At 46.9% G+C, this 12,261-nt stretch overlaps 1 protein-coding gene across 1 annotated transcript in view; it reads right to left on the bottom strand.

Annotated features, from left to right (window-relative positions):
- Positions 1-236: 236 nt before the first annotated feature.
- The window catches only part of LOC123484180 (dynamin-2-like), a 37,864-nt gene continuing 25,839 nt past the window's right edge, over positions 237-12,261 (bottom strand). The window contains 4 exon segments of the mRNA XM_045214214.1: positions 237-478; positions 8,529-8,693; positions 9,915-10,026; positions 10,219-10,328. Coding sequence (XP_045070149.1) covers positions 248-478; positions 8,529-8,693; positions 9,915-10,026; positions 10,219-10,328 — 618 coding nt within the window. The 3' untranslated portion in view covers positions 237-247.

The raw sequence follows: 12,261 nt of genomic DNA, 5'->3' as shown, positions 1-12,261 counted from the left end.
AGATAGAGAGAGGGGAATAGAGGGGGAGAGAGGGGGGAGATGGAGAGATAGGTGGAGATGGAGAGATAGGGGGAGAGAGGAAGAGATAGGGGATAGAGGAAGAGATAGGGGGATAGAGGGAGAGATGGGGGATAGAGGGAAATATATAGAGATAGTGGAAGAAAAGGGAAATAAATATATGTATATTCCCAGATTCACGTCCAAATGTACATTGACATAGTGAGAGCCTTGTGTGTATGTCTCTCTGTTACCTGGGTTCCTTGGTCCTCCAGGTGTCGTCTACAGGTGGAGGTACAGGAGCCGACACTGTGGTAGTACTGATATCCCCTATGATCACCAGGGCTTCTTTCAGAGCATGATACATCCTCAACATCTCATCTCTCCTCTGAGCCTGGTCGGCTGACTCCTCCATCATACTGCCCTGGTCCCCACAGGAATACAGGTAGGCTAACAACTCAGAATGGATGAAGTCTTTAGCCTAGAGAAGGACAGGGGGAGAGGGGGAGGGAGAGAGGAGGAGAGAAGAGAGTTAGTACATCAAGTCTGGTGTGTGTGTGTGTGTTCACATAGTCTGGTGTGTATATGTGTGTTCACATGGTCTGGTGTGTGTGTGTTCACATAGTCTGGTGTGTGTGTGTTCACATAGTCTGGTGTGTGTGTGTTCACATAGTCTGGTGTGTGTGTGTGTGTGTTCACATAGTCTGGTGTGTGTGTGTGTGTTCACATAGTCTGGTGTGTGTGTGTGTGTGTGTGTGTGTGTGTGTGTGTGTGTGTTCACAATTCCACGTTGTCTCCGTGCTGTTTGTTGCTACTTGGCTACCTGCCAAACTGTTTTCGCTTTTTACTTTTAATAACCGTTTAATCAAACTCTGTATTTAAGTTTACAAACGTCCTCACTCTACTTTTTTCATTCACCTTTATCACCCCGTCCCTTTATCTGGACATGGTTCTACAGAAACTCCACCAGCCGGAAAAGCTAAGTAACATTAACACTATGCCATCTCATTGCAGTCACTGTACTCATCATTTAGAGGAGAACTATCGCTTCAGATGCAGTCATAAGCAATGTAAATGTATGAAAGGATGAAACAGCGTCTGTGCCACCAGTAAGTACAGGTAGTAGTGTTGATCCCCATGCACAGTCCCCGCAGCCAGATCATTTTCTCACGGCTTCTGGAAAGAAATGCTGTCGGCATGCTCAACCGGTGTCGCTCATTCAGCCGATAGAAACGTTCAACCTGTTTTCCCCACTAAGCAACCAGTCAGAGTCAGAGCCTTCCCAGGTCTCTCCTCCATCCGTTACGGGGTCTGACCCACCGAAGCCTCCTACCATTAACTCGGACTAATTGAAAACCCTAGTCATCCAGCGATCATACACTGTTTACCAGGGAGCAGGGCTACCGCGGAAAGTCTAATCTGAAGATGGTGCTGGCTGAGGCTAAAACTGGCGAGTGTAGATGGTATAGGGATATTGTCATCCACGTCGGCACCATCAATGTTAGGATGAAACAGTCAGAGGTCACCAAGTGCAACATAGCTTTAGCGTGTACCTTAGCTAGAAAGATGTGTCGGCATGGAGTAATTGTTCTCCTATAGAGATCATTTTTTATGGAATGGTCTGCCGATCCATGTGAGAGACGTAGACTCGGTCTCGACCTTTAAATCTTTACTGAAGACTCATCTCTTCAGTAGGTGCCATGATTGAGTGTAGTCTGGCCCAGGGTTGCGAAGGTGAACGGCAAGGCACTGGAGTGACGAACCACCCTGTCTCTGCCTTGCCGGCTCCCCTCTCTACTGGGATTCTCTGCCGGGGGCTGAGTCACTGGCTTGCTAGTGCTCTCCCATGCCGTCCCTACAAGGGGTGCATCACGTTGTGCAAGGCTTTTTTCGCTACACTCAACTTGTGTGGGTTGAGTCACTGACTTGATCTTCCTGTCCGGTTTGTCGCCCCCTCATCGGTTATAGACCCGCCCCATCTAGCTCAATGACAATGGCAATGGCTATTGGGCAGATCATCAGAATAGAAGCCATGCTAATCTGTACTAGCAGATAGCCGTGCCTCAATATTCTGTGACAACGCTATCGTCCACTAATGGAATGACATAAATGTCATTCTACATTATGTGTCCAATAGACCGCCTTACTCACTCAATGGAACCCAGAGATTAGTAGGCAGGAACAAAATATACCAGTCATACTAAACTGAACCATCAGATAGATGACCTCACATTCTGTCCACTCAATACATGTCTCTACCATACTGACACATTCAGTCAGGAGACATGCTGCAAAATATGCTTTTCATCCAAAGCGGACCTGATAGAGACCTGTCTATCGTCCTGCTTCTCTCTCCTCCATCTCAAGATTCTCCTTCAGCTGCGCTGAATGCAATCGAGCTTGAGAGTTAAAAAGCTTATTTTCTTGCCATAACAAGTTTTCTTCACCAAAGCGGACCTGATTGGAGCCTGTCCAAGGTCCTGCTTTGTCCTCTCTTTCCATCTCAAAATCGCCTTTCAGCTCTGCTGAAAGCCGACCGAGCTAAAGAGTTAGAAAACATGTCCATCCATAATATGTTACTTCTAATAAAAGCGGATTTATGAACATGGTCCCAATCCTGCTTTCCTTCTCTGTCTTGCTCAAGGTCTCCCTTCAGCCACGCTGAGTACAGACCGAGCCAAAGAGTTAGAAGACATATCCAACAGATAGAAACGGATAAAAGGAGACGGTGTCGACCATGACGCTGCTCTACAAATATCCTCTACCTCTGTTCCTCTGAAGAGGGCAGTAGAAGCTGCTACTCCACGAGTGGAGTGCGCTCCTAATACCCTGAGGCGGTTGTTGCCCCGCCGCCTCGTCACGCCGTCTCAATGCCTTCACAAAGCCAATGAGACAATCGCTGTTTTGAAAGTGGTCTACCTAATGCAGCCGCACCGTGACACACAAACAGCTGAGGCGATGACCTAACCGCCGCTGTGCGCCTAACGTAACACGCCAAAGCGCGTACTGGGCACAGAGACAGTGAAGCTTTTCCTCACTCCTCTCCCCATGGGGAGGGGGATGAAAAGCCCACAATTCACGATCTGTGATCTATATGCACTGTTAATAACCTTCGGCACAAATGCCGGGTTAGGGACGTAACACCGCTCTGCTCAGATCGCCATTAATGGCAAGGCAGTCGGGTCTCGTCGACAGTGCACACAAATCACTGACTCGCTTAGCGGTAGTCAAGGCGAGCAACAGCGCCCGTCTTGATAGACAGCATCTTGAGGGGTATTTGATTCAATGGCTCGAACGGCGACTTACATAGTGCTTCGAGAACCAGTGCCAAATCCCATTTGGGCAGCGTAGCTCTAGGCATTGGCCTAAAGCCGTTAGCGTTCCCAATAAGAAACGTTTCACTAATGGATGACTGAACACGCTTTTCCCGTTAAACCCTTCATGACCAGCTGAAATTGCCGCTGCAAACACTCGAATGGTGGAGGGCGATTTCTGCTTATCAAACAGACTGCAGGAATGAGAGCACACTCTCTACCTGACAGCTCATGGGGTCCACGTCCTGTGTGTCACACCATCGTGAGAAAACGTTCCATCTGCTGGTATACACCCTAGAAGTGGAACTGGCTCTTGCGCCCTGTATTGTTCTGATCACTGCATCAGACAACCCACGGCGCTTCAACCTGTCCCATTCAGGAACCAAGCCTTCAGTGGTTGGCCGATTACGGGCCATTGCCCTATCGAGCCTCCCGCCTGAGTCAACGCGTCTCGTCGATGTGGAATTGGCCAAGGTGGCGCAATCAACATCTGACTCATCTCCGCAAACCACGGAGCCCCGGGCGATCGGGCGCTATCAGTATCACTGACAGCTCCTCTGACCTCACCCTGGCTAGCAGTGGGAGAATGCAAGACAGCGGAGGGAATGCATACAGGATAACTTTCGGCCACGGGTAGTGCAATGCGTCTCTTCCCAGTGGCGGTTCGTCCCTGTTCCTCAGGGAGAACCATAGGAGACACTGCGCGTTCACACGTGACGCGAACAGGTCCACCTCGGCTCTCCCGAATTGTTCCCAAATTCGTAGAACAATGTCGGGTGCAGACACCACTCGTCGTCTCGAGGACCCCCTCTTGACATGAGGTCTGCCCCTACGTTCAAGTAGCCCGGAATGTGCGCTGCTCTCAACGAGCGAAGGTGCTTGTGAGCCCACAGCCACAGTTCCACTGCCGCCCGATGGAGGGCAGGAGACCTGACCCCCTCCCTGGCGGTTTATGTGAGCCACTGTGGTTCGGTTGTCTGACCAAACCAACACATCGCGACCCCGAAGGGTAGACGCGAAGTGGGTCAAGACCAGTCGAACCGTTTCCAACTCTAGGAGGTTGATGTGACGACCTGATTGAGGCCATGCACCTCCTATCGCTTGAGACTGACATGTCCCTCCCCATCCAGTCAGAGAGGCATCTGTAAACACTGGAATGTAGGATGACACCTTGCCCATCGGGACTCCGTGCGTGAGAACGCTCGGGTTCCGCCAATAGTCCAGGTCTGCTCTTAGCGAGAGAGGAACCACCACCAACCGATGACGTTGACGCACTGGGTCTAGTCTTAGTTGGGCGAACCACCGCTGTGTTCTGCGCATGTGCAGAAGCCCCAGCGGGACCACAGAGTGGGCTGCCGACATGAGACCCAAAAGTGACATGATTGATAGCGCCGTTACCGTGTGATTCGAGCTGACACTTCCTCAGGGCTAGTAACAATGCTGCCCTTCGAGGGTCAAATTCGCGCCCTCATCATTACAGTGTCTAGCTGTAGTCCCAGGTAGACAATCTGATGACTGGGCCAGGGTGCGCTCTTTTCCCAATTCACAGCGAACCCCAGACGCGTGAGATGAATCACTGTCTGTGTCGTGTGCGTGAACGCCAGCTCTGCTGACGGGGCGAGAACCAGCAGGTCGTCTAGGTAGGCTAGTAACCTTATCCCCTGACGACGCAGCGGTTCCAATGCCGCCTCCACACATTTGGAAAATGTTCGAGGTGCCAGGGCGTACCCAAACGGCATCCTCGTGAACTCGTACGCCACCCCTTGAAAGGCGAACCGCAGAAACTTTCTGTGGCGTGATTGTATCGGCACATGAAAGTACGCGTCCTTTAGGTCTATGCTTGTACAAAAGTCTCCCTTCTGGACACATTCCAGTAGACGTTTTGTCGTCAGCATTCGGAAGGGCCGTTTGGTTATGCTCTCTGTTGAGAATGCGTAAATCAAAATCGGCCTCACTCCCCCGTCTTTTTGGGCACTAGGAAATAGGGCGAATACAGCCCCTTGTTCCTTTGCTCTCGGGGAACTACTGTGACCACCTCCTTCGCCAAAAGTTCCGTAATCTCTGACCTCAGAGCGGCTACTTTGTCTGGCGTTTTCATCACCGTCTCCACCACTCCCCTGAACGGAGGTGGGGTCCGATGGAATTGGAGGGCATAACCCTTCTCCAACGTCTGTTCTAGCCAGCGTGAGAGGGTACAGCTTCGCTGCCACTGCCAGCAATGCAGAGAAAGCGGGTGCGCACGAAGCTGTGGTGGGGGATATCTTCGTGGGCTATACTCCACCTTGTCTCGGGGTAGTAAGTTGGTGGTCTGTTGATATCCCTCTGGTGGTGTGGGGGCTGTGCTTTGGCAAAGTGGGTGGGGTTATATCCTGCCTGGTTGGCCCTGTCCGGGGGTATCGTCGGACGGGGCCACAGTGCCCCTTGACCACCCCCCTTGTATCAGTCTCCAGTATCTATGCTGCCATAGTCTATGTGCCGGGGGGCTAAGGTAAGTCTGTCCTACCTGGTGTAATTCTCCTGTCTTTTCTGGTGTCCTGTGTGAACTTAAGTATGCTCCCTCTAATTCGCCTATCTCTCTTTCGCTCTCTCTCTCTCCCGGAGGACCTGAGACCATGTTTCTGATGTTCTGCCTGCAGCTTTGGAACCCTGACCTGTTCACCAGACGTGCTACCTTGGCCCGGACCTGCTGTTTCGTTTCGTCTCTCTCTCTCTCTCTCTCTCTGACCTGTTGCACCCTCTATAACCACTGTGATTATTATTTGACCCTGCTGGTCATCTCTGAACGTTTGAACATCTTGAAGAACAATCTGGCCTTAATGGCCATGTACTCTTATAATCTCCATCTGGCACAGCCAGAAGAGGACTGGCCACCCCTCAGAGCCTGGTTCCTCTCTAGGTTTCTTCCTAGGTTCCTGCCTTTCTAGGGAGTTTTTACTAGCCACTGCACTTCTACATTGCAAAAAGACTAGAAATCATGGTGAATAACAATCTAACACAAGATGCAGTCGAAATAGCAATAGCCTTCAATTCCTACTTTATTGACTCTGTCAGGGTACTGACACAGAACCCCTCCACTGGTTTCTTGGGCTCAGTGCTAGTAAATGATGCTCAACCTGTCTTCATCATAAGGGAGGTTTCTGAGTCAAAGGTAGACAAGGTGATTAGCTCACTAAAGAACTCTAAAGCCAAAGATGTGTTTGGGATGGACTCTACCTTTCTTAAAAACTACAAAGAGTCACTCATTGGCCCCATTACTAAGGTCACCAACACATCTATTGGTCTCGGGGTGTTTCAAGGAGTATGGAAGTCGGCCATAATAACGGCCATCTTTAAATCAGGCGACCCTGCTGATGTGAGTAACTACAGGCCCATTAGTATACTACCTGTGGTGTCAAAGATTGTTGAAAAGTGTGTAGCAGAACAACTGATTGCCCACCTCAACAACAGCCCCTTCACATTACATTCCATGCAGTTTGGCTTCAGAGCGAAACACTCCACAGAAATGGCCAACTGCTTTTTTCTGAAAATGTGAAGTCCAAGATGGACAAAGGGGGGCGTTGTTGGGGCTGTGTTTCTGGACCTAAGGAAGGCTTTGATACTGTTAACCATGAGATTCTCATCACAAAATTGTCCAAGTTCAACTTTTCCCCCGATGCCTTGAGATGGATGAAATCATACCTTGAAGGCAGAACTCAGCGTGTCAGAGTGAGCAATGAGCTGTCGCCCACTCTTAGCTATGATGTGGGTGTGCCCCAAGGGTCAATACTGGGGCCCCTCCTGTTCAGCCTGTACATTAATGATCTGCCTTCTGTCTGTACTGGGTCTGAAGTTCAAATGTATGCAGATGATACAGTGATATATGTGCATGCAAAGAGCAAACAACAAGCTGCACAAGAACTCACTACTGTAATGGTCCAGGTTACAAAGTGGCTCAGTGACTCGTGTTTGCATCTCAATGTGAAAAAAACTGTTTGCATGTTCTTCACAAAGGGGGCAACAGATGCTACTGAGCCAGAAGTCTATGTGTCAGGGAGAAGCTCCAGGGGGTATCTGATTTTAAGTACCTTGGCATCATACTTGATTCCAACCTCTCTTTTAAAAGCATGTGAAAAAGGTAATTCAAATAACCAAATTCAACCTAGCTAATTTCCGATTTATACGAAATTGTTTGACTACAGAGGTAGCAAAACTGTACTTCAAATCTATGATACTCCCCCACTTAACATACTGCTTGGACTAGTTGGGCCCAAGCTTGCTGTACAACAGTAAGACCTATTCAGTCTGTCTACAAACAGGCTCTCAAAGTGCTTGATAGGAAGCCCAATAGCCATCATCACTGTCACATCCTTAGAAAGCATGAGCTACTGAGTTGGGAAAATCTTGTGCAATACACCGATGCATGTCTTGTATTCAAGATCCTAAATGGCTTGGCTCCCCCTCCACTCAGTATTTTTGTTAAACAGAAAACCCAAACATATGGCAGCAGATCCACAAGGGCTGCCATGAGAGGTGACTGTGTAGTTCCCCTAAGGAAAAGCACCTTTAGTAAATCCGCTTTTTCTGTGAGAGCTTCCCATGTCTGGAATACACTGCCATCAGACACACATAACTGCACTACATATCACACTTTCACAAAATGCTTGAAGACATGGCTAAAGGTCAATCAGATTTGTGAACATGGTCCCTAGCTGTGTGTTGCCGCTTTCCATGTCTGTTGTCTGTAACTTGTGAGGTGTGGAAACATTTTGTTGCTTTTATGAATTTTGTCTTGCTGCTTTTTGTTCTATGTTGCTCGGTCTGTATGCTACGTCTTGTTTGTCCTATGTTGCTATGTCTGTATGCTATGTCTTGTTTTATGTTGTTATTGTCTATATTGTAATTGTTTTTAATAACCTGCCCAGGGACTGCGGTTGAAAATTAGCCGGCTGGCTAAAACCGGCACTTTTACTGAAACGTTGATTAATGTGCACTGTCCCTGTAAAAATAAACTCAAACTCAAACTCAAACTCAAACATCTGCATTGCTTGCTCTTTGGGGGGTTTCTGTAAAAAGGGCTTAATAAATACATTTGATTGATTGGTGTGTGTGTGTGTGTGTTTAGGTTGTATGTGTGTGTGTATGCATGTGTGCTCTGGTGTGCTTCAGGAGGCGTATGTGTGGTGTGTGTGTGGTGTGTGTGTGTGTGTGTGTGTGCGCGTGCGTGAGGTGTCCACTCACGCTGTTGATCATGAGGTGCATGATGGTCTTTGGCATTAGATCCCTGATAGACTTGTTGACGATGCCGATGTAGGAATCCACTAGATTCCTTATGGTCTCAACCTGTCTCTCCAGCTGTGGGTCCATAGAGAAGGATTCTGCTGGTCCTGTGTCCTCACTGTCAATCTGGGAGATAGGGGGAGGGAGGGAGATAGGGGGAGGGAGGGAGGGAAAGAGAGGCAGAGAGAGGGAGAGAGAGAGAGAGAGAGAGAGAGAGAGAGAGAGAGAGAGAGAGAGAGAGAGAGAGAGAGAGAGAGAGAGATTTCTTTGTTTAACTCTAACTTACTTTAATGAACTTAGTTCAAACCAGGGGATATGATATCATCATCATGATATCAAACAGGTTTAAAAAATGTAAATGATTGTTGTGAATACCTAGAACTTGTTGATTCTTGTATGACTTCTTTACATGGAGACATTCCATTTTTTAAATAAAAAATACACTCCATAATTAATAACAAAATACTTATTTCTTTATGCTGTTTTAAATGTTTCTGTGCTTCTGACTGGATCATATGTACAGAGAGAGAGGGGGGGAGGGGAGAGAGAGAGAGAGGGGGAGGGAGGAGGGAGAGAGAGAGGAGGGGGGAGGAGGGAGGGAGAGAGAGAGAGAGGAGGGAGAGAGACAGATGGGGGAGGAGAGAGAGAGACAGAGACAGAGACAGAGACAGAGACAGAGACAGAGACAGAGACAGAGACAGAGAGATGAATGAGACACATTGAGAAGGATTCTTCTGGTCCTGTGCTTTCACTGTCAACCTGGCGGAGGGAGAGAGGGGGAGTGTGTGTGCACATGCTTGCGTGTTTATGTATCCATTTGTGTGTGTGTGTGTGTTACTCCCCCAGCGTGCGGTCTGGAGTGTGAAGTCACGATCTCTGCTCGTTGGGTACTGTGTAGCAACCTAGCAGTGACAAAGGTCCTAGTCTGCCCTAGAAAGCCTCTGTAAATTACGATCGCCAGAATGGCCAAACCAATAGTTTTTTAGACACCAGTTTTGGCCTCTAAAATGTGTTTATTATGATCAAGTTTGAACCCCACAGTGAATTGTTTTAAAGTTCGCTAAACATCAAGATATCCAGATATTTCATTAAATAGTGATCCATTCTGACTACTACCTTTGTCATCACACAGGACCACGTGCTGAAACAGACGGCAGGCCTCGAGGCCTCTCTCAGGCAGCATGAAAACGACTACATCGACCATGATCCTCTGCTAGTTACGGCCACTTTCACCATGATCCTTAGCGATTTTTTTTGGGTGGCATTCAGCCCCATCCAGCAATATGGAGCGCTTCAAATTCTGGTTGTAATGTCTATGGTGGCTACATCCTCCTGTGTGTGTTTTACCTGGTCTTTCTCAGGGTAAACTCCAGCTCTGAGGAAAGAAGCCTTCCAGCTGTCGACATCCTCCTGTGTGTCACAGGCCAGCTCTATCTGACGTAGGTCCTTATACACGTTCCTGGAAAAACACACACACACACACACACACACACACACACACACACACAGACGCACACCGTGCACACACACACATGACAAAGTACACACACTCAGTATTTCTAAACGTTACATAAACTGTTTACAGATACACACACACACACACACACACACACACACACACGCGTACGTACGCATACAGATACACACACACCTGGACTCGGTGTTGAAGATGGCGAAGGTGTGTTTTGTGGACATGAAACCTTTCTCCACGTCTCTCAGCTTCAGATTATCTAGAGGCAGCATGTACTTCTTCTCTTTCTCCTGGAAACACACACACAGTTAGACACACAAACAGTTACACACACACACACACAGTTAGACACACACACAGTTAGACATACACACAGTTAGACACACACACAGTTAGACACACACACAGTTACACACACACACACACACAGTTAGACATACACACAGTTAGACACACACACAGTTAGACACACAAACAGTTACACACACACACACACAGTTAGACACACACACAGTTAGACACACACACAGTTAGACACACACACAGTTACACACACACACAGTTACACACACACACACACAGTTAGACACACACACAGTTAGACACACACACAGTTAGACACACACACACAGTTAGACACACACACAGTTACACACACACACACACACACACAGTTACACACACACACACACAGTTAGACACACACACAGTTAGACACACACACAGTTACACACACACACACAGTTAGACACACACACAGTTAGACACACAAACAGTTAGACACACACACAGTTAGACATACACACAGTTACACACACACACACCTAGTTATACATACAGACACACACACACACACACACAGTTAGACACATTGCAAAAGGACATAATCTGTTTCAGTAGTTATCTAGTTAGTTAGCTAACTATCTAGGTGACATCATCTGTTTCAGTAGTTATCTAGTTAGTTAGCTAACTATCTAGGTGACATCTGTTTCAGTAGTTATCTAGTTAGTTAGCAAACTATCTAGGTGACATCATCTGTTTCAGTAGTTATCTAGTTAGTTAGCAAACTATCTAGGTGACATCATCTGTTTCAGTAGTTATCTAGTTAGTTAGCTAACTATCTAGGTGACATCATCTGTTTCAGTAGTTATCTAGTTAGTTAGCTAACTATCTAGGTGGCATCATCTGTTTCAGTAGTTATCTAGTTAGTTAGCTAACTATCTAGGTGGCATCATCTGTTTCAGTAGTTATCTAGTTAGTTAGCTAACTATCTAGGTGGCATCATCTGTTTCAGTAGTTATCTAGTTAGTTAGCTAACTATCTAGGTGGCATCATCTGTTTCAGTAGTTATCTAGTTAGTTAGCTAACTATCTAGGTGACATCATCTGTTTCAGTAGTTATCTAGTTAGTTAGCTAACTATCTAGGTGGCATCATCTGTTTCAGTAGTTATCTAGTTAGTTAGCTAACTATCTAGGTGGCATCATCTGTTTCAGTAGTTATCTAGTTAGTTAGCTAACTATCTAGGTGGCATCATCTGTTTCAGTAGTTATCTAGTTAGTTAGCTAACTATCTAGGTGGCATCATCTGTTTCAGTAGTTATCTAGTTAGTTAGCTAACTATCTAGGTGGCATCATCTGTTTCAGTAGTTATCTAGTTAGTTAGCTAACTATCTAGGTGGCATCATCTGTTTCAGTAGTTATCTAGTTAGTTAGCTAACTATCTAGGTGGCATCATCTGTTTCAGTAGTTATCTAGTTAGTTAGCTAACTATCTAGGTGGCATCATCTGTTTCAGTAGTTATCTAGTTAGTTAGCTAACTATCTAGGTGGCATCATCTGTTTCAGTAGTTATCTAGTTAGTTAGCTAACTATCTAGGTGGCATCATCTGTTTCAGTAGTTATCTAGTTAGTTAGCTAACTATCTAGGTGGCATCATCTGTTTCAGTAGTTATCTAGTTAGTTAGCTAACTATCTAGGTGACATCATCTGTTTCAGTAGTTATCTAGTTAGTTAGCTAACTATCTAGGTGACATCATCTGTTTCAGTAGTTATCTAGTTAGTTAGCTAACTATCTAGGTGGCATAATCTGAATATCATGAATGTCCAAGACAGTAGCGGTCTCTGGTTGAGGGTCGGACCCGGTCCGGTCCGGTCAAGCCACTAGCCACAGTATTATGCTAGCTTTGGGAACTTGGCTAGCTAGCTTGTAGGGATGTAACGATTC

This window comes from Coregonus clupeaformis, unplaced genomic scaffold (genome assembly GCF_020615455.1).
Source record: "Coregonus clupeaformis isolate EN_2021a unplaced genomic scaffold, ASM2061545v1 scaf0217, whole genome shotgun sequence".
Taxonomy (NCBI): domain Eukaryota; kingdom Metazoa; phylum Chordata; class Actinopteri; order Salmoniformes; family Salmonidae; genus Coregonus; species Coregonus clupeaformis.
The sequence above is the reverse complement of the archived record's forward strand: the minus strand, read 5'-3'. Positions and strand labels throughout refer to the sequence as shown.